The 23864-nt window shown below is 37.3% G+C and overlaps 1 protein-coding gene across 34 annotated transcripts in view; it reads right to left on the reverse strand.

The window, feature by feature from the left end:
• The window catches only part of shank3a (SH3 and multiple ankyrin repeat domains 3a), a 651448-nt gene that overhangs the window by 360774 nt on the left and 266810 nt on the right, over positions 1-23864 (reverse strand). For 33 of the 34 annotated variants that reach the window (XR_011348059.1, XR_011348061.1, XR_011348060.1 and 30 more), the window contains one exon: positions 11776-11847. Coding sequence is in view for 31 of the 34 variants with exons in the window: in XM_069908797.1 (XP_069764898.1) it covers positions 11776-11847 (72 nt within the window). In the remaining 3 variants the exon portion in view is untranslated. Of the gene's footprint in view, positions 1-5021; positions 5108-11775; positions 11850-23864 lie in introns of those variants that run through there. The other variant, XM_069908805.1, reaches the window with a different exon arrangement.

Here is a 23864-nt window from a genome sequence, read left to right on the forward strand (position 1 = left end):
ACACCAAATTAGTTACAGCATTCTCAATCTTTACAATCCATTGTAGTAGCATTATAGAGAAAGATCCAATCACTGTTTGACAGCAAAGGTTTGTTAATTTTTATTTGTTTTCTCCATAGAAAATTTCTGTTAATCATACTTAATATTGTACTAGTAACGAATTGTGGGTGACCACCTAATTATCAAGAAATGTCACTGTAACTGCAAGATACATATAAGCTTTGGGGTTGAATTTAGAATTTACCAATTTTAGTATCTAAAATTCTCATCTTTACCAAATTCCAAAATGTTCTATTGAAGTTGCTCCTATTGTGTCCATCAAAAATGTGTATCTCCTTTATTGCAATATGATACTACCTCTTCAGCTGTTCTTTAAATTATATCAGACATGTTACCGTATCACAAAGTTTATTCCACACTCCGAACAATTTTCCTCCACAGTTGCAAAATATGACAGACTCAGAATTCTACTTTCTAAGACTGATAGATCTACAATCTCAAAGTCTCAGAGGTTGAAAGTTCCAGAGTATCTAATGACTTTTCTGAAGAATGATCCTAACCAGAAATGTAATCACTCTGTTCCTATATAAGTAAAGAGTACAGCATGTCATTAGTGAGCATACCTTATAATCAGGAATTTAATTAACAACAATGGAATGGAATGCCAATAGGAGCAGGAAGTAAGTCATTTCATCTCAGTTGCAAGTAAATGGAATCAGTTTTTTTTTAAACTGAGAAAGGTATCTACTCAGTAACTGATACAAGAGACTCCTTACAAGATCAGCCATGTCCAGTTACAGTCTTCGCAAATCCCTGCCAGTCTGTAATGAATTCAGAATGATATTTACTGGCACAGAATGCAGGGTACCTTATTACTGATCTTGGCCACATATTGCCTCTGTGCTTGTTGATCTAATTCCTCTGGAGTTATCTTCCTTCCCAGTACAGATCCCATCCTCTTAGCAGGCTTCTCCTTTCACAGAGAGCTGGCTACATACATGCTGTTTTCATCCGAACAGGTTTTAGTTTAAAATACTTCAGACAATGGGATTTCAGTCATAAATGTCTCCCTCTTCCTCTCTCTTGTCAGCAGCAGCTTTTACCACGCTTGCCTATCACATAAGTTAAGCTCCACCTACCTGCTTCCTCAATTCAGATTCAATAAAATCATTCTCCTACCAGACAGTGGGGCCAACACCCATAACTGTCAAAACAAGCTTTGTTCAGCCAGCTTATTTGTTTACCCGAGCATCACATGAAGATCCCAGTGAGTTTCAGTACTCTGAACTATACTGTGCATAAAGCTACAGAAATTCTCAGTCATACTCAAATGGATGTGTTCAGCAGCACTATTTTTGAAATATCATAAGAGACGACTCTGAGTTGAAATATATGAATACCCCCTATATGTGAACGTCTATAAATCGATGACATACATGTGGAAACTATGTCTGAGCATCGCTGGGCAATGTTTGAGAGGACACAGCTGACACAAGACACTTCATATGCTGGAAAACAAAGAGAAGTTGAAGGGGCTTAGCAGATCAAATAGAATCCATGGAAAGAAATGGACAGTCAATGTTTCAAGACAGCTGGGAAAAAGAGATAGCAAGCATTAAAAAGGTAGGGTAGGAGAAAGGGCTGGGGAGGAACCAAGAGATAATAAGATATGAGGCCAATGAAGATGGAAGAGGAGACGGTGGCAGGGGTGGGGTGTAAGTGAAAAGTGAGTGCTGGAATGGGATGAGAATTAATAATAGTAAAGAACAGATGGAAACCGTGGAACTGGATCAGAGTGGGGTGTTACCTGAAATTGGGATTTAGGCTATCCAGGAATAATATTTCCTGCTGCTCTTAAAATTGGCATTGGGCCTCATTCAGGCAATGCACAAGACCAAGATCAGGAGAGTTTGTGTGAGAAAGAGGAGAGAAATTAAACTGTCTGGCAACTAGGAGTTGGCACTTGCAGACAGACCATAGAGGTGTCTGACAAACCAGTCGCTTAATCTTCATTTGATCTCACCAATGAACACAAGATCACATCTAGAGGACTTAAGGCAGTAGATGTGGTTGGACACAGATACCACAATATGAGTTCACAACAGTGTTCACAAGTGCAAGGGATGCTGAGGTCTCATCTTGAAACAATGTTTTCTTTTTCTGTGTCTTCCTTTTTCACCACAATACCCTTCCACCTTTATCATATCCTTAGATGGTAATAGACTCAACATCAAGAGACATCAACCAATAGAGTATCTGGGGAGGTGAAACAAGTAGAATACCCGATAGCATCAATTTGCTCAATTAGACAAGGTTTTAGATCAGAAACTAGCACCATGAAGGCTATGTTAAAACTGTTATGTTTCATGTGGATAGGCACATGCAACAGCAGGCTGTAATCACACCAAAGTTATATGAAGGCCAGATACTCTGTTGATTGCCTGGAGGGAAAGATCCCATATTTACATTGCCTGAGGAGTGTAAGATGGGAACACATACAGTCCCCTCCTTGTTGTTTGGGACAAGACACTTTTCTCCTTTATTTGCCCTTGTGTTCCACAGTGTTTGGAACATCATTAAGAAAAAAGAGCATATCGGCGATCTCAGTATTCGCAAACAGACCTCCACTGTTGATGACAGAAGAATTCTCATCATAATGAAGAAAAATCCCCAAACACATGTCCAACAGATCAGAAACACTCTTCAGGAGGCAAGTGTGGACATGTCAATGACTACTTTCCACAGAAGACTTCTTGAACAGAAATATAGAGGCTACACTGCAAGATGCAAACCAGGAATTAGCCACAGACAGTTTACCAAGAGGTGTGTAAAAGAGCCTGCAGAATTCTGGAAAAAGGTCTTGTGGACAGATAAGACAAAGGTTAACCTGTATCAGAATGATGGCAAGTACATAGTGTGGAGGCGTAAAGGAACTGCCCAAGATCTAAAATATACCTCCTTTGTCATGGTTGGAATCTTTCAGTGTATCATCGTCCTTGGAATATTAGTTCCTTTGTGATTACTGAGCTCACCAGTACGCTCTTTCTTCCTAATATTCCAAACAATTAATTTTGGTAATCCTAAAGTTTGGGTGATGCCTCTTACTCTTTTATTCTTGTTTTTTTCAGACTCAGAATGGTTTCTTTGACTTTCTCTGGCACAACTCTGGTCCTCATGTTGAAAAATAGCATCCAGAGATGCCAAAGGTGATCAAAAGCTTAGAAGCAAGCCTACCTCTCTTATACCTGCATCAATGAAACAATTAAACATCCCTGAGTACTCACAAACATCTGTGAAGCCTCATATCCCAAACATTATGGTGCCCTGAAATGAGGCGATGATGTATAAAAAGTGCTGTAATTTCTACATGGTCAAACCAAAATATATACAAATCACCTTGAATAAAGTCTGGAATGTGCAGTTTAACCCAGTGGTTCCAAACCTTTTTCTTACCACTCACATACCACTTTAAATATCCCCGATGCCATAGGTGCTCTATTATTAGTAAGGAATTGCTTAAGGCAGTATGTGGGTGGAAAGAAAAAATTTGAAAACCACTGTTTTAATCATACTCAATTGACTTGTTTCATAACTCCAAAGGAAATGGGCCAATGACAATTTTTCCTCAAGCAAAATATTTCAGTAACAACTGGGTCTCGAACAGTGGTTCTCAATCCTTTTTTCTCCATTCACATACCATTTTAAGTAATCCCTTACAAATCATAGACCATCTATGGCATAGGGATTACTTAAAGTGGTATGTGAGTGGAAAGAAAAAGGTTGAGAACCATTGCTTTAAATGCATGTGAATTGCTTGATTACAAATTTAAAACTGTGGAGCACATGGGGAAAATAAAGAAAAAAGTGTCCCAAACATTATGGAGGACACTGTACATGGGAAGACTGACGTGGACATATAATCAAAGGTTATTTTCATTGTATGGCCTAAAATAAAAAAATATAAAACACTGGAAACACAAAGAAAGTCAAAGGAAAGAGAAATGTTAATATTTCAAGACTGAACTAGAAAAGGGAGAAAGCAACTTAGTTCTCACTAGTGGAGAAGCTGGGGGTGGGATAGGTAGAACAAAGGATATCTCTGATAAGTGAGATCAGATGTCTTAATGTAGGAGTTTAGTAACAGTTCTGACTGTATAATGGATCGACAATCGTATTGCTGACTCTGGGAAGGAATGGAGAGAAGAAAAGGAAATATTTAAGAAAGAGCAGAATAAAATGGTAGATGTGCTGTTCTGTTGTCATCATGATAATATTCTGAATACTTGTGGCGGCGCACATCCTCGTGGCAAACTGATCCCGCTTGTACTGCCACCCTGGCGGGGCAACCGCGAGAAGATTGCGCCATCAGGGGGGGTCCTCCGTACTGTGTGGGTTAGAGCAAGGCGCACGCCTCGGGGAAGCATGGTGAAGTCACCGCCAACGTGGGGGCGGAGCTTACGCCACCCTTAAAGGGACGCGCGAAGTTTGAATAAACAGTTTGTTGAAACCTCCAACGTGGTCGTGGTGTGGTTCAATCTATGTAGCAGTTGCTACATTCTTGCTAATCATGCCCTATGCACCTGGAAGAGATGCGGATAGAATGAGATTAATTATGGCAGCAGAGAGAGAAAGCAAACTAATAACTGGAAAGACAAGATGCAGAATACAGCAGTTCCTGGAAATCTGAAATATAAAAAATGATTGAAATACTTTGCAAGAGAAGAGAGAAATACTAAACTAATTTTACAGATGGATATCAAAAGACTTTCCTATGACATGTTCTTTCAAAATTGTTGAAGGTACTATTAAGTCTGAATGCCTGTAACATATTTTGATGGAAGATGTGGTACCATTCCACAGTCATATGCTGGAACAATGAAGGTGACTAAAGATAGTTATCTCAGACCATTAGTGTGAGGGAGTTGTACTATAAAGGCGAATTCATTGTTTAAGGCTGGTCTGTCCTTTGGGACTTCATTGTTCATACAATTACTATTATTTTTCACTCCTTGTCTACTCACCTCCAACTTAAATCTGTGTTCGCTAATGTTTTCTGCAACTTTGGCAGTTTCCAACTCTTCTCTCGATTTCTTCATCTCCGCCGCATCTGTTCCCAAGATAAGGTCTTTCATTCCAGATCTGAAATTTCTGCCTTAACCATATAACCATTTACGGTGCAGAAACAGGCCATGTTGGCCTTTTGAGTCCGCACCGGTTCACTAGAACAGCTCCACTAGCTCAAACCTTTACTGTATACTAAGACTGTGATCAAAGCATAAGGAGTATGACAAATGTGGCTTTCCTTCCTCCACCATCAGCTCAGCCCTTGCCCACATCTCCATTTACTGCTCATCTGTCCTGGCCCCCCTGCCCCCAAACACAACAAACATAGAATCCCCCTTATTCTCACCTACCACCCCACCAACCTCCGCATTCAACACATTATCTTCTGGAATTTTTAACACTTATAACAGGATTCCACTACGAGACACATCTTCCCCTCTCTGCCTTCCATAAGGACCATTCCCTCTGTGACTCCCTCATGCACTCATTCCTCCCCACCAATCTCTCCAGACACCTTCCCTTGTGGTTGCAGGAGGCGCAACACTTGCGCCCACACTCCCCCCCCACCATCATTGTCCAGGTCCCAAAACAGGACTTTCAAGTGAAACAACACTTCACTTATACATTCACTGGATTGATTTACTGCATCTGATACTCTCTTTGTGGCCTTCTCTACATCGGAGCGACTGGGCACAGATTGGGAGATCGCCTCAATAGTCCGCAATAGTGACTGAGACATCCAGTAGCCAACCATTTCAGTTCTGTGTCACAGTCCCATACTCACAAGTATGTCCATAGCCCTATGTACTATTCCGCCAAGAACACCTGCAAATTGGAGAAACAACACCTGATTTTCCATTTGGGCACTCTCCAACCAGATGGCATTAACATTGGACTTTTCCATTTTCTGCTAACCTGCTTTCCTCTTCCCCCTCCATCCTTCCCTTCCCTTCCCCCTCCCTTCAGCTAGCTATCCCTCCTCCCCTTGATCGCTGCTGTCCCCTCCTTCCCTTCTCCACCTACCACATCTTGCCTTTGCAACCACACCTTCCCCCCCTTACTCTTTTGCTTGGACCCCTGCCAACATTTTGACATACCTGTACCATGACGAAGGGCTCAGTCAGAACCGTCAATTATTTATTTTTACATTTGCTATATAAAGGGCACTGTTTGACCTGAATCCCATACCAGGACAGCCTAAGATGCCTCCACTTGTTTTTGAACAGAAGCCCAATTATTTTAATTTCATCACTGCCCTCATTCTCCATTTTGATGTTATTCTTACAGTGAGGAATTTATCCTTTTATTCTACTCTCTTTTTTGAAATCAAAAGTATACTACCAAAATCTCACACTGATCTGAAATTGTGAGATACATGAAATAGCCCTTGTTTCAATCCTACTCCAGTCTCTGCCTACAACTACTTCCTTTTCCAGTTTTTTTTAACAACTATAGTACATTTTAGTGCTGCTTCCTACTACTTAACCAGAATTCAAAATCTGCATAACCTTTATTGCCAATTTCCACTTTGTTCTTTCTGCTATATGGTCCATACCTGATTCTTCTCTTCCCTTTTTTAACTTATCAATTTCCATCTCAAGGGATAGGTTAGCAACCACTCTCCATTAAAGGCATATAAACTCCGACAATTATCTCAGCATTCTCCTACCCATAAAGCTTGCATGAATTACAAAATTGAAAACCAAGAGTGTTGGAAATCTCCTTTGCCATTTATTTTCAACTCAAGACATAAAATGGTAAAGGCAACTGCCACTTTGGTTTTTCTGCTTTGGTCCATTTGAATTAAGTCCTGAAACCTTGATGTTGTCAAAGTGTTCCAAACTTTTTTCCTTTTGGAAATTTTTCTTTACATTCCTTGTAAGCAAATCTCCTTTTTCTTTTTGTTACAAAATTGTAAATGATCCTAATTATTGAGGTGTAAAATAAAAATCATCCATCTTGACTCAAATCAATTGTGTGAAAATATTGTTTCAACTCATTAAGATTTGTGCAGAGTATCAACAATTAATTTACCTTGAAATTTTGATTGCCCTGGCAAATGTGTGCTTTTGGCCACATCCAAGTGAAGTTTGTGGGCATAAAACAGTACCAATTTCAATGAGCACCAGCTGAATGCAACTGTTTTGCTATTGATGGCAAATGTAACCATGACTGAATACTCTGCATATTTCTGTCAAACAGGTAATGCAATGATGGCAGCATACCATACACACAATGATGTTGCAGTTTGTATCCAAAATGTTAGCAACACTATGTACTGAATTTCAAGAGGCAGCCATTCCTACAGTATTTAAATAAGTGCCATCCCTTGCAATATTGAACTGTTGGCTACCCTTGCTGGAAGAAGAAAAAATACAAGGGGATTCACATTCAGCAAAGATTATGAATAAATCAGCTTACAGTACAGAATGGCCATGAGAACAGCAAGACAGTTTTGGAATTAAATAGTACAATTTTGGAAGAGCTAGTGCTCTGTGTAAAATTTCAGACTAAAAACTTGAATAGTGATTTCTCTCTGCCCTCCATGACTTGTGTTTCTCTCAGGCTCAGCCACATCCCCAAATTGCTACATATCCTGAACTCCTATTATTTCTTTATAGATGCTATCTACAAAGACCATAGTGTGCTGATCCTGTCCACCCATTGACTGAGGCATTGTCCAGGCAGAACAAAGGAACATTTCATCCACATGATCAGCTGCCTGCTACAGAATGTAACCCCTCCACTATTCACTACCAAATCAGCTTTGATAAAAACATGAATCTGTTTTCCTATCACTCTGCTCCTGTTGAATAAAGCACAACACTAAGCTTTCGTATTGTGCATGGTTAACACCATTCTGCTCACAGATGCTGTTGGATCTTGGTTGTCTCTGCATTTTCAGCTTGGATTATTAGTGTGTCTGCACTTTGACAGATCAGTCATAATGTCAATAATTGAATTTCTTTTACAGCATTCAAATACAGAGGATTTACAAATAAATAATACAAGAGCAGAGGTTGCATTAATGTGATATTCCAGTCTAATAATTGGATGACAGTGAGTTAACGAACTTTGTTGTTGTCCTACAAGTATTATGAAAAATCTGCATTTTAAAAACACACTTTCTCAACCTGTTTAATGCGTTGAGTGATCGATATAGATATACCAACAGAGCAGTCTTTGCACTTATTTTAGAATTGTGCATACTACTGTATATTGGCTCTTTTCATTCTACTGATAAAAATGTAACCTTTCAACATTTTATTTGGCCATTCCACCAGCCTATCTATATTTACTTATCTATTACTATATGCATCACAACTCGTTACAACTGCAGAAACTGGAGAAACTCAGTGGGTCAGGTAGCATCAATAGAAGGAAAAAAAAAGACACCCAAATAAGGAAGGGTGGAGGGGGTGGAGAGAGGAAGGGGGAGCAGAACAGGTTAGCAGGTGATAGGTGAATACAGGTGGGAGGTGGAAGTAGAGAAAGGACCTGAGAGGTATTGAGGAAGTGGCAGAGGGCTGAGAAAGATAGTTCTCTGAAGAAAGAAGGAGCTAGGGAGGTGGAGTAAAGGAGTCAAAGGGATGAGGGAAAGCAAGAGACTGGAGGAGGGGATTAATTAAAATTAGATAAAATTATATTAATGCCATCTGGATGGCAACTGCCAAGATGGAATACAAGGTGCTGTTTTTCCAATTTACGTGGCCTCAACCTGACAGTACAAGAGACCATGGACAGAAATGTCACTGAAGTATGGAAATGAAGGTCTTTGTGCAGCGAACAGAGCAAAGGTGTTCAACAAGCCACAAGTCATGTGGTCATAACAGTGGAGCTCAACCACATCTGGTAAATATGAAGCCAACAATGGAAATGCTATGGCTATGTTGCTGAGATCCAATATCTACTCATATGTTACTTACGTAAGCAACTGTGTAAAGCGATGAGATCATTGATAAGGAAAGTTATTGAATTACTTTTTATGGACATCTAATAAATAACAAAATACTTTACTCTTTTCTGAGTGTCAGTACTTTTCAATTATTAAATTAATGTAGCAGAAAAGAACTGACACTCAGAAAAGAGTCCTGGAGTAGCTATCATTAAAGATGGCCAAAATCAGCAAATACAACCAGTGTTCAGAGATGCTGAGGCACACAATACTCAAAAGAGTAACATTTTGTAACTTATGGGAGATATGTACAAGTTGATAAGAAGCACCGCCAAATGATTTTGATGAAGAATTTCTACAAAAATAATTCCACCTCCAGGCGCAGGATGCAGAGATTGTCTTCCATCAAGACAATAAAAAACATGATGTTGACAAAGAATCACATGTTATTTATTGCAGGAAAGATAACACAAATTCCCAGAATTAGAACAAGTAAATATGGTGAAAGTCTGCCTGCAGCAAAGCCACTGATCAAGAACCCAACCAGCAAGATATATCACTAGTTAGAATGATAATGACAATTTATAGTCGTACTATTACAAGCTCCTGTTTTTTTAGTGAGTGTTACTTTGGGGGTTGGTGTAAGCTGAAAACCATTCACAGCTCACAGACTCAGAAGCACCAGTGAGCTTTGACTATAAACAAAGTAATGCTCTGGCATAAGATCTAAGAATAATAGTTGTTTATGCAATGAAAAAAAGATGGGACACTTACAGAGAGTCATATGATTATGAGTCATGTGCTTGGGACACAAAGAAAATTTTTCAGTAATGATCAGTAAGCCATTTGAAAAACACAGGAGAAATGACTGTGTGAAAATAGAATTTCTACTAATTCTCCTTGTCAGGGGAATTATTGTTGAACCACTGTGACCACTGTAATGGTCATTTGGCTTGACCCATATCAGGGTATAAGAAGCAGAATCATTCCTGCATTTGAATTATGACCATTTTGATAGTCATTTTGTTTGACCCATGCCTGGGTTTTGGAAGCATCGTGGAAGTCACGTGTTTTGTTTCCCCTACGCAAGGAAGAGGGGAGTTGTGACAACCATTTGTATGAAAGGACAGTTCTCTGGAAGCAACTCAACAAGAATTTGTGAGTTTTCAGCAATCTGATTACTCAATGTCTCACCTCCTTCTTAATTACTTTGAGCATCAGCAATCTCTAAATAGTGTGGTCAATTTAAGTTTCAACACAGGATTTCTAAGAGTGAAATTTGAATTGACTTTCCAAAATTATGGCTAAGCTGTAATAGTTTGGGTATTCCATACACATAAGTATATTCATGCATAGTTGAGGGTTAATTTTAGATAAGTTAATTAAGGTGTTATATTATTAGTAATCATTAATAAATATATTTTAAAAATAACACTGTCTTGGTGAATTTCTATTGCTACTGGTCTGCAATGTAACAATACACATAAGTATAATGTACATATGCATCAAAATTCTTATTTGCTGCAAAAATAGAGGTGCTTTCTGTTTAAAAAAGCTACAGCAACACACATTATATTACCACAGTACAGAGACAATAAATAAATAATAAAAGAGCAATAGAGAATAAAAATTCACAGTTAGTTAGTGCAAGAAAATAAAAGTAGTCTTTTTGCAGTTCTGGAATAGATTGTGGATATGGTTAGGGTAATAAAGAGAGGTTCAAGAACATGATGGCTATTGGAAAGAACTGCGCTAAAACCTAGACTTCAGACTTCGGTATATTTTTGCCAAAGATAGCGGTGAGAAGATATTGTGACAAGTGTAATGAAGGTCGTTTATAATGTGAGCTGCCTCTTGAGACAGAGCCCCACATACATGTCTACAATGAATAGGAGGTCAGAGTCTGTGATGGGCTTGGCTGTGTTTGCTACATTCTGCGGCCTTCTGTGATTCTGGGTACTTGAATTACCAAACAAATTAACCAGTCAAAATTCACCTGTAAAAGTTTGAAGGAGTAACAATGTGCCAAATCTCAACTCTGTTAAGATGACAAAAGAGCAAGAAGGAAAATCAAACTTCCTATTACAGCAAGAGAGCCAATTAAATGCCATTCCTTATATTAAACAACATGGTAAGAATTAAACCATTAAACCATGATATCAATAAGTAAGATGGAAAACTTTGTCATGACTAGATTTTATTAAGTGAAAGACTAAGGTGTTACATACTACAGGAATAAATATGTGTGTGTAAACATATACTTGTACACACACACACACACACACACACACACACACACACAGAGTACATATTCAGTATACATAAATATAGATACACACATACATACATAAATGCTGTTTAAAATTCACAACTTTAATGTGTACAAATTTAATTGCATCTGTTGGACCTCCCATCAAATTATATTGCATGTTGAAATTAGAACACTCAATATAATCAAGAGATGTAGCGCCATCTCATGGCAATATAAATACTGTAAAAATCAAGTATTTCAAGGTCATGGAGTATAATAGCAAGAATGATTACTTTACAGGTTTGTGTGTAGCTCACATTTTATAACATGACACTATAAGAACCCACAAAATATGACACAATATACTATTATTGAAACAAAGAATAAGCTGGTTGCATACATATCCCCATACAATGTCCAGTGAAGAAAAAATTCTGGACACATTATGGCCTTGTGATGGATTTAGTAATGCATGATCCTGGAGATGAATCAGAAATTATAATAGCTATCGATACATTTGATGTTTGAAATACTTCTATCTGTTGCTGAACACTGACATACCTACCTTTGTGTGGAGCTTGGCCAGTTGTTTTTCATCTATGTGACTCTGACTGTATACTCGCTTCTTATATCGGAACTGTAAAGAGAAGAATTAAGGAAGTTAAACCATTAAAGGGAGGTATAGGTGAAAGGAATCAAAGATATTTCAACTCCGAGATCTCAATACAAAAGTGGAAATTTCACCAATTGGTGAAATGCCCGTTTTCTTTCATGAGATGCAAATTGCACTCCAGTCCAACCAACAATTTAAATTTGTATTCTGATGAGATAATGGTTAATGAAATTAAACAACCATAAAAATAATGAATACTTGACTAAAACACATAGATCAAGAAATCCTTCAAAGGATAAAAACTACTATTTACATTTGGTGTGAGGAGTCAGAAGCATTATTCTAAAGTTCATAATATTCAAAGAGCTGAGCACATTAGAATCAGCAATCTCTAAATAGTGTGGTCAGAGACAGCACAGAAACAGCCACTTTGACCCAACTTGTTCATGCCGACCAATTTGTCTACATAAAGTAGTCCAAGGTGCCTGCGTTTGGCTCACATTCCTTTAAACCTTGGATATCCATTTATTTCTCTAAAATCTTTCAAAATTCACAGGAGGTTGAAAAACAGTTGCAGGATTTCATCAAGTCAGTGGACTGGGTGGTGTTCAAGGACTCTGCTGAGAATCTGAACGAATACACTAGGGCTGTCAAAATAGCTGTGGATGAGTGTGTTCCCACCAAATCATTCGGGGTTTTCTCCAACCAGAAATCATGGATGAACAATGAAATCCGAAATCTGCTGAGAGCCAGATCATAGGGATTTGTCTAGAGATCCAGATAAGAACAATAGGAGTAGGTATGACTTGCGGAAAGCTATCTCCCGAGTGAAGTGAAGATTCCAGATGAAAATGAAAACAACAAGGGACACCCAACAGCTGAGGTGGAGCTTAAATTCCATAATATGCTACAAAATCAAATCCAGTTAAGCTTTGCTCCAAGAGGAACTCAATGACTTCTATGCCTGAGTTGACAGTGACAGCGAAGAACCACCCCCTCCCGCACCCCCACGTTCCCATCCTGTCCATATCTGAGGATGACATGGATGTTGCCTTCAGGTCAGTGAATCAGAGGAAAGCCATTGGCCCAGAATCAGTATCTATGCCAACCAGCTTACTAGTGTATTCATGGGTATTTTCAATATCTCACTCCAGCAGGGCATGGTACTCACCTATTTCAATTATACCGGTGCCCAAGAAGAGTGCAGTAACCTGCCTTAATAACGATCAACCAGTAGCACTTATATCAACAGTGATGAAGTGTTTTGAAAGGCTGGTGATGAAGCAGATCAGCTCCATCTGAGTAGTGACATGGATACATTACAGTTCGCCTATCGTAGTAATAGGTCTTCAGCGGATGCCATCTCACTGGCTCTACACAAAAGCCTTGGAACACCTGGACGGCAAAGATGCATACATCAGGATGTTCTTTATCAACTACAATTCAACATTTAACACCATCATCCCCTCAAACTCCAAGACCTTGGAGTTAACTCCCACTGTGTAATTGGATCATGGACTTCCTCACCTCTAGACCACAATAAGTGAAGATCAGTACCAGAGCACTACACAGATGAGATCTTAGCCCCCTGCTCTACTTACTTTACACCCACGACCATGGGGCTCAGTACGACAATAACACCTACCAATTTGCCAATGATACCATGGTAGTGGGTTGTATAAAGGAAGGGAATGAGTCAGCAAACAGGATGGAGATTGAAAACTTGGCTGAATGGCACACCAACAACAACCTTGCACTCAATGCCACCAAAACTAAGGAGCTGATTGTTGACTTTAAGAAAGGAAAGCCAAGAGAGGAGTCATGTGATGGAGTAGTGGCCGGTTTGGTAAAACCAGCCCTCTCCAGAAAAAAAGAAAAAAAGTTAGGAAAAGGCAAATCTCAATGATTATAAAATATAAGAAATAGAAGATAAAGTTACAAAGAAAAGAAGATGGCACCCAAGAAGGAGAAAGTAAAAACAACCGAAAAAAAGTCACCGGAGAAGAAAGAAGAAGGCCTTACCTGCACAAAGGAACAGGGAGCTGTGGTGGCGAGGAGTGCCCGATCCCCGAAGTTCGTGCCTGCCCTGCGACATCCCGACCGGTGGACTTCAAAAATGGCTCTCGGAGCCAAACAAAAGTGCGCAACTGCGCAATCAAAGGAAAAAAGAAAACACTGACAGGAGGGGGGCTCAGCAGAGGAATGGGAAACCACAGCGTGACCAGCTGAGTGATGCCCGACACCAGGGCGCTCAGCTGGAGGATGAGGATGGCGGCAGGGGAGGGAGTGAGGAAACAGACGAGGGAGAAAGACGGCAGGGTGACCGACAAGACAATCAATGACAAGAGGCCCGACAGACAGGCAGCCCAGGAGGAGAGGACCAACAGCAAGGGGCCTAGCAAGAACAGGCCTTACAGAGATATAAGGAACTCATCAGGAAAAACAGAAGAGACATAGACACAAAGGAGAGAAGAAGAAGACACAAACACAGGTACAGACACAGTCACAGAAGAAGAGGAAGAATACGACCAAGATCTTCACAGAGAAATAGAAGGTAAAACTGATGAACAGAATATAGATAAAGTTTTTTTTGAAGAACAAATGAGATCACGAAAGAATGGTTGTCATTAGAGTTTAATGCAATTAAAAGGAAAATGAAAAGAACAGAAGATAAAATGTAAAGGTTAGAAATGGTAATGACAGAAATAGGGAAAAGAGTAGAGAATGTGGAAGAGCAGGAAACAGCTGTAGAAATGGAAGTAAATGAGTTAAGAGAAAAATTGGAAGAAAGTGACAAAAAAAATTAAAGGGACACAAGAGTTGTTATCTCAGAAAATTGAAACGTTGGAAAATTCTAGTAGGCGAAACAACATAAAAATAGTGGACCTAAAGGAGGGTGAAGAAGGCACAGACATGAAGGAATTTATAAAAGGATAGATCCCGAAGGTCCTGGGAATGAAAGAAATGCAGGAAAAAATGGAAATAGAAAGGGCACACAGGGCATTAGCTCCAAAACTGCAGACACTTCAAAATCCAAGAGCCATCTTGGTTTTTTGAGATATACGACAAGAGAAAATATACTGGAGCGGGCAAAGAATAAAGTTAGAGAAGATAATAAGCCATTGGAATACAAGGTCAAAAAATATTTTTTTACCCAGGCGTATGTTTTGAACTCTTAAAGAGGAAGAAGGAGTTTAATATAGCGTAAATGATTTTATGGAAAAAATGGTTATAAATTCATGTTAAGACATCCAGCTGTTCTTAAAATATTTATACCCAGGGAGAAAAACAGACTGTTCTCGGATCCAGAGAAAGCGCAAGAATTAGCAGAATGTTTGCAGAACAGAGAAGAGATGAAGAGATGTACAAGAATGTAGAATGGTGATACAGTATATATAAAGATGTAAAAACAATGTATATGTAAAGAACTAAAGAGGGAAAAAAGAAGGGAAGGAAAGGGAATAAGGGGGAAAAAAGGAGAGAGAGCTTTGTTATATGTGATTTAAAAAAGTGTTTTCTGGGGGGCTGGGGGAGAGGGAATAACCGTCACTGCATAATTAGTTGACACTTGCGAGCAAGATCGCAATCCAAATGGAAAGGGGAGTTGTGGTTGCCCGGCAAGGGATAAAGGTCAACTCAGAGAGGGGGGGAGCATTTGGGGTTAAGGTATTATTGGGTGTGGGAATTGTTGGAGTATTTTATGTTTTAAATGTGTTGTCATAAATTGAGTTTAAAAAGGGAAAACTAAGAGATGAAAATGGGAAAAAGGGGGATGGAGGTGGCAAGGAAGTGGAAAACAGGTTTAAGCAAGATATAAATAAGATGGCCACGTTGAACTATATGACTATAAACATTAATGGAATACATAACCAAATTAAAAGGAAGAGGCTACTAAATTTACTGAAGAAAGAAAAAGTAGATATAGCATTTGTGCAGGAAACGCATCTAACTGAAGTGGAACATAACAAATTAAAGAGAAACTGGGTAGGACACGTAGCGGCAGCATCATTTTATTCAAAAGCTAGAGGTGTAGCCATATTAGTTAACAAAAATCTTCCAATCAAAATAGAGGAGGAAATAATAGATCCAGCAGAGAGGTATGTAATGAAAAAGTGTCAGATATACTCAGAATTTTGGAATTTGCTCAATATACATACACCTAACGAGGAGGATCAAAAGTTTATGCAGGATTTTTTTTTTAAGGTTGCTGACACTCAAGGAAATATATAGATAGGAGGGGATTTTAACTTTAATTTGGATCCAATATTGGATAAAACTGGACAAAAGACAAGCAAAAAGAATAAAGTAGCCAAATTTATGGTTAAATCAATGCAGGAAATGAAACTTATGGATATATAGAGGAGGCAACATAGAGAAGGAATATTCATATTATTCGAGTAGGCATAAAACATACTCAAGGATTGATATGTTTTTGTTGTCGGCCCATATTCAAGGGAGAATTAGGAAAAGTGACTATAAAGCTAGACTATTATCAGATCATACACCCCTGTTATTAGCAATGAAACTGGAGGACATCCCATCAAGAACATATAGATGGAGGTTAAACTCCATGCTACTTAAAAGGCAAGAATTTAGAGAGTTTATTGAATGCCAAATTAAAACATATTTTGAAATAAACACAGAATCAGTGAAAGACAAATGAAAGCCTTCATTGGAGGACAGATAATAAGTTATGTAACTAAGATGAAAAAGGATTACAGTCGGGAAATAGAGTAGTTGGAAAGGGAGATAGTAAGTACAGAAAAGGAACTAGTAAAGAGCGATGATATAATGAAAAAGAGAATTGGTGGACAAAAAAATAAAATATGAAATATTACAAACATATATGGTGGAGAAGAACATAATGAAAGCAAAAGTATTATGAACTGGGAGAAAAAAACACATAAAATATTAGCCTGGCAACTTAAAACAGAACAAGCTAAAAGAACTGTATTGGCATCAAGGGAAAAGGACAAACAACTTACATATAACACAACAGATATTAATGAAAATTTTAAGGAATTTTATGAACAATTATACCAAACTGATAACGAGGGGAACGATGATAAAATAGAGGAGATTTTAGCTAAAATTGAACTGCCGAAATTGCAAGAAGAGGAACAAAACAAACTAATAAAACAATTTGAAATAGAGGAAGTACAGGATATATTAAAAAAGCTTCCGAACAATAAAACACTAGGAGAAGATGGATTTCCAATAGAATTTTATAAAATATTTAAATAGTTATTAATTCCTCCTCTCCTGGAAGTAATGAACCAGGTAGAAGAAACACAAAACTTGCCAGATTCATGTAAGACAGCAATAATTACAGTAATACCAAAGACGAGGAAGGATCCATTAACACCAGCATCATATAGACCAATATCTCTACTTAACTCAGACTATAAGATAATAGCGAAATTATTAGCAAACAGATTGGCCAATAGTAAAACAAGATCTAACTGGATTTATTAAGAAAAGACAAACAGCGGATAATATCTGTAAACTTATTAATCTAATTCATGCAGTTCAAGGAAATAAGAAACCAACAGTGGCTGATGCTTTAGAGGCAGAAAAAGCCTTTGACAGAGTAGAGTGGAACTACTTATTTAAAGTATTGCAGATGTTCAATCTACCAGAAAAATATATTAATTTAATTAAAGCATTGTATAATGGACCGTTGGCGAACATAGCATTAAATGGATATGTATTGAACCAATTTAAATTAACTAGGTCAACTAGACAGGGATGGCCATTATTCCCCCCCCCCCCTCATTGTTCGCCTTAGCAATTGAACCTTTGGGAGAACTGATAAGAATAGAAAATAAAATAAAAGGGATAAAAATAAAGGAGAAGGAGTATAAAATCAGCTTATTTGCAGATGACATCATAGTATACCTAACAGAACCAGAGATATCAATAAAAGAATTACATAAGAAATTGAAGGAATATGGAGAAATATCGGAGTACAAAATCAACGCAAAGAAAAATGAGTAATGCGGATGATATAGAATTTAAAAAAGAATCACCGTTTAAATGGCAAGCACAAGCAATCCGATACCTAGGTATCAGGTTAGATAATAACTTAAGCCACTTGTACAAACTAAATTATCAGCGACTAATAAAAATATTGCAGGAAGACTTAGAACATTTGAAAAAATTACTGCTAATGTTGATAGGGAGGGTAAACTGCATTAAAATGAACGTGTTCCCAATGATACAATACTTATTTCAAACGTTACCAATTCCCTTACAGAAAAATTCTTTAATGAACTAAAGAGAATAATAAGGAAATTCTTGTGGAAAGGGAGGAAACTGAGGTTAGCATTATATAAATTAACAGAGAGGTATAACCAAGGTGGTTTGCAGTTACCAAACTTTAGAAGTTATTATAGAGCCGCACAATTGAGGTTTTTATCAGATTTTTACCAGACAAGGGAAAAACTAGACTGGACTAAGATGGAATTAGATAAAATAGGGGAGAAGGTACCGGAACATATACTTTATAAGTGGGATGAAAAGTAGGTGCAATATAAAAGCTTACCAGTATTGTATCATTTACTTAATATATAGAAGAAAATCCACTTAGAAATGAAAAAAACAAATTACCAAATACCAAAATTATTATTGATGCAAAATCCACGAATTTCTTTTACAATAGATAACCTTACCTTTAGAGAATGGGAGAGAAAAGGAATCAAAAGAATAGAAAATTCTTTGTACAAATATTGTACATATTTTTGGGAAATAATTTATTAATATTTGAACAATTGAAGTACAAATATGGAATAACTCATGGTACAATGTTTGCATATCATCAACTGAAAGCTTATTTAAAGGATAAAGGATAAATTGGGAAATAGATTGAGATTACCAGAAGGGAGCAGCTTTGAATATGTGATTACAGACACAATGATAATTGTACAACATGTACATTAAGCTGCAAGATAAGGAAAATGATGAAATAAACTATAAACCTAAACAAAAGTGGGAAAAGGATTTAAACATAAAGATCAAAAATGAAGCATGGGAAAAGTTATATTCTGGAACAATGAAGAATATAATAAACACAAGGTTACACATGATACAGAATAATTGGTTACACAGGGTATAAATCACTCCTCAAAAATTAAAAGAATGGAATCCAACATTGTAGTGGATGTCGGTGAGAACTGTGTGTAGTTCCAGTCGCCCGGCGAGAGGTGTAGAAATGAGGATGTTATTGGGACTGGAGTTAGTAGGAGAGTCTGGGACAGGCAGGAGACGCAGAGTGACCTTAAAGAGCGTAATAGAGTCAATAGAATAGACTGTTCTCGGAGCAAAAGAAAGCCCAAGAATTTGCTGAATGTTTGCAGGACTAGAGAAGAGAGGAGGAGGAGTGACAAGAAGGATGACCGGCAAGAAAATATACAAGTGAACCGGTGCGGACTCGAAAGGCCAACATGGCCTGTTTCCGCTCCGTAAATGGTTATATGGTTATGGTTATATTATCAGATAGATGTTTTTGCTGTAAGAAGGAAATGGGAACAACAATACATGCAATTTGGGCATGTACGAAAGTGAATACATTTTGGGAAGAACTAAATCATTTTTTTTATAAAATCACAAAAAATAACATACCAAAAAAATCCAGAGATATTTCTTTTAAGTAACATAAGAAGTAAAGAATTAGGTCTCAATTTGGATAAAATGCAAAAAGATTCATTATGATAGCCTTAGCTGTAGCAAAAAAATGGTATAATGTCAACTTGGAAAATGGAAGAGAGCATGAGAATACAGCAATGGTACATGGAAATGAATAAATGTATTCCATTGGAAAAATTAACAGATAATTTAAAAAATAAAGTCACATTGTTTGAACAAATTTGGGAACCATACATGGAACATAACAGAGAGAGCTTGCCTCTGACCTCCATCCCCTAAAATGATAAGAAGACAAAACGACTTGATTCAGTGTGTAACAAATAGATGACACATTTTTCTTGATTATTTTCCTTTGTGTGAAGATATTGTTTTATGGTTTTATTGTATTGTATATGTTGAATATTTATGGGTTTTGAAGGAGGGTGAGAAGGGGGGATGGAGGGAAAGGGGGGGAAAAAAGGGAGAAAATGCCACGGTGTATATTTAATGAGAAACGATTGTACATTTTTTGGTTGATATGGTTCACAGTGTGAAAAATTTAAAAAAATTTAAAAATGAAAGGAAAGCCAGAGACAAACAATTCCATGATCATTGGGGGATCAGAGAGAGGTTATTAGGAGGACCTCTCCTGGACCCAACACACTAATAACATTATGAAAAAAGCACATCGGTGCCTTTACTTCCTCAGGGGTTTGCAGAGGTTGGTATGACATCAGAAACCCCAATAAATTTCTACAGAGGTGTGATGGAAAGTGTGCTGACTGGCTGCATCACGGTCTGGTATGGGGATACCAATACCCCTGAGTATAAAGCCTTGCAAAAAGTAGTGGACCCAGCCTAGAACATCACAGGCAAAACCGTCCCCATTATTGAGTTCATCTACAGGGAATGCTGCCATCAGAGTACAGTAGCAATCATCAAAGACCCACACCACCCACCACATGCTCAGTTCTTGCTGCTGCCATCAGGAAAGAGGTATAGGTGCCACAAGACTCACACATACCAGGCTCAAGAACAGTTGTTATCCATACACCATCAGACTCCTCAACGACAAACTCAATCAGAGACTCATTTAAGGACTCTTACTTGTGCACTTGATTGATTTTCTTTTTTATTCTCTCTGTATTGCATTTTGTTTACTTTCGTTATCTGTTTGCAGTTCTTTTATGTAGAGTTTTTTTCTGCATTACCAATTAGTGGTAATTCTGCCATGCCCACAAAAAAAAAAGAATGTCATGTATGTACTCTGGCAATAAATCTGAATTCTGAAAATGATATTCCTTAATTCATCTTTTCCAAAATAAATCCGCAATAAACTGCACTTGTCTCCATCTGCATCTTGCATAAATATCTTCATTCTGAAATTGACTGGAGGCATTAAAGGTTTAGATTTAAGAAGTCAGTGTAAGTGCCTTGATGTCATTTAAATCGACAGAAATTTTCGTATTGGATGACTATTTAAAATACCTTCTATTTCACACAATACTGTCTGAAGATTGTCATCGTTCAGTATTTGACTTTTTAAAATAGAATTAAAAATTTTCTTAATTATCTAATCATTCTTTCCCACATACCTCCATGGTGTGATCCTGTGGGTGTGTTAAATATCCAATTAATTTCCTTTTGAAGTAAAGTATCAAGAATTTGATGTTGATTCCAATTTTGAATTGCTTTTCGTGACTCTAGTTGAGCTTCAGAATGTGATTCTTTTACTTGACCACGTCTTGGGATAAAACTTCAAAGAACATTGATATCAAGTGATGACGGTACTTCAATATGAATTCCTCTCATAGTCAAACAAGTAAAAATAGCTCCGTATCGTTTTTCAACATTTCTTCCTCGTTTTACTTGCAAAGGACCAAAATAATCAACTCTCACGTATGTAAATGGGGATTCATCGAGTGAAACTCTGTCTTGTGTGGTAAATCCGCCATCTGTTGGAGTCCAGGTTAGCATTAGCACATCAACAATTAACACATTTTGATGTAATTCTTTTGATCCATGTTGTAGCACCAAGTATCCAATATTTCTGGTGCAGTCTGATAACACATGATTACAACCACCATGGCATATTTTCTCATGTACATGTCGAACAATCAATTCAGAAATATGGAATTCCTTAGCTAATATAATTGGATGTTTCACTTCTTCTGGCATTATTGCTTCTTCCAATCTTCCTCCTACTCTCAATACATCATTTACAAGAATAAGATTTAGCTTGTAAACATGACTTGCTTTTGTAACATTCAGATTCTTCTTCAATTTTGATATCTCATTATCAAAATCCTTTTTCTGACAAAAACAAATTATATCCAATTCAGCATTTGCCAATTCATCAACTGTTAAGTAACAGCTCTTTCAAAACTTCAGATGCTCTTTTTTGATATAATGTAAAAACATAGTTTTTAATCTAAGAATCCATGCTACTGCCCTTTTCAAACAAAACCATGAAGAATGATAGCAAATTAATTGGATAATCGGATCATTCTCTTTAGATATTTGAATAGTATTCACATTAGTGTTTTGGATTTCCAGATCCTCCATTGAAAATTCTTTTAGCTCTCCTGGATTTTGAGGCTATTCTTCTTGAGATTGTAAAAGAAATTGAGGACTGAACACCAAAGTGTTGGCTTTTTTCAGAAATGATTGAAGGTTTGATCCTCATGAAGCCATATCAGATGGATTATCTACTGTTTTAACATATCTCCATTGATTAGCATGCATAACCTTCTCAATCTCATTAATTCTATTAGTCACAAAGGTACAAAACTTCATGGTTTTGTTATTAATGTATTTAAGCACTGATGAATTATCAGTCCAAAACATAGAATCAGCTAACTCCATCTGTAACTCTCTTCTTAATACAGTGTCCATTTTTCTTGCCATAGTAGCAACAGTCAATTCGATAAGAGGTATGGTGACTGGCTTTAATGGAGCCACTCTGGCTTTTCCCATTACAAATCGCTCTTGATTATTTTTGCAGGACTAAATAACTCACAGTACCATAACCACCTTTGCTTGCGTCAGCAAAATGATATAACTGAGCAAAGTCTGTAGGTTTAAAACATCTGTTGACTTCAGAACTTTATAACATTTCAAGACTGTCAATCCAATTCATCCAATCTTGTGTGATGGAATCTGGTATAGTTTCATCCCATCCAAATTTTCTTCTGCACAATTCTTGCTGAATTTTCTTGGCAATCAATACTATTGGTGTCAATATTCCAAAAGGATCGTATACTGAGCTTACAATTGAAAGAATACTTCTTCTTTTCAAAAGTAATTCTTACAAAACAATTTTGAATTTGAAAACATCAGATTGAACACACCATTGCATTCCTAGAATTGTTTTGATAGGTAGAACGTCACAATCCAAATTAAGATGTTTTATTGCATCCGACATTTTGACCAGCGGTTTGCGTGAATGCGGTACGATTACATGTTGCCAGTGCTGCTACAAAATCTCCTTTATTACAAATCTCTTTTAACTCATGATAAAGATCTATTGCTCCTTTTTCTGAAACCACTGAAGTAAGACAATCATCATCACAGAAATTATTTCTGATGATGCTTGTAGCTTAAGAACTAAATTGATCTTCATTATTTTCAGCACATTTCCTGAGAGCAAAATTTTCACAACTTGGTGAAGAAGTTTCTCCAAATAAATGAACTGTCATTCTGTATTCAATCATATCTTTACTGTAATCCTCATTAGGCCACCATAACAATTATAGAAAGTCGCGATCTTCTGATGGTACTTTCACTTGATGAAACATCACTTCAATATCTGCAGCAATTACAATAAGCTCTTTACAACATTTTATCAGAACACCTATTAAAGTACTGGTTAAATCTGGACCTTGTAAAAATTGAGAATTGATTGAAACTCCTTGAAGTGATGCTCCACATTCAAATACTACATATAATTTCTCCTTTTATGGATATATAACTCCATGATTAGGTAAATACCATTTTCTACCATCTTTACATTCCAAGATATCTTTTCTAAACAACCCTCAGATATCATGTCCAACATGACATTAGTATATTCCAAATGTTAGGAAGAATTTTTCTTGATTTTTCTCTTCAAATTTAGCTTATGCAGTTCTGCAATTATTTTATTATCTGGGATACAAATTTCTCTTTTCTTCAAAGGTAAACCAGTAGAGTAACATGTTTAACAGAATTTGAAACTAACTCCAGAAACTGCTTAACCTCCTTAGACGGTCTTGAATATCTGTGAGACATTCAGGGAAATCAATTTTAAACTGTTGTTCCCACAGATCATTAAGTTTGCAACTGAAATTCTGTTGATGTTTACATTCAATGACTCCTGATCATTATTATTTTTTCCTCCAAATAGCCCATTAATTGTCCATCCAAGCAATGTTCTCATG

Source organism: Narcine bancroftii, chromosome 13 (genome assembly GCF_036971445.1).
Source record: "Narcine bancroftii isolate sNarBan1 chromosome 13, sNarBan1.hap1, whole genome shotgun sequence".
In the NCBI taxonomy this organism is placed as follows: domain Eukaryota; kingdom Metazoa; phylum Chordata; class Chondrichthyes; order Torpediniformes; family Narcinidae; genus Narcine; species Narcine bancroftii.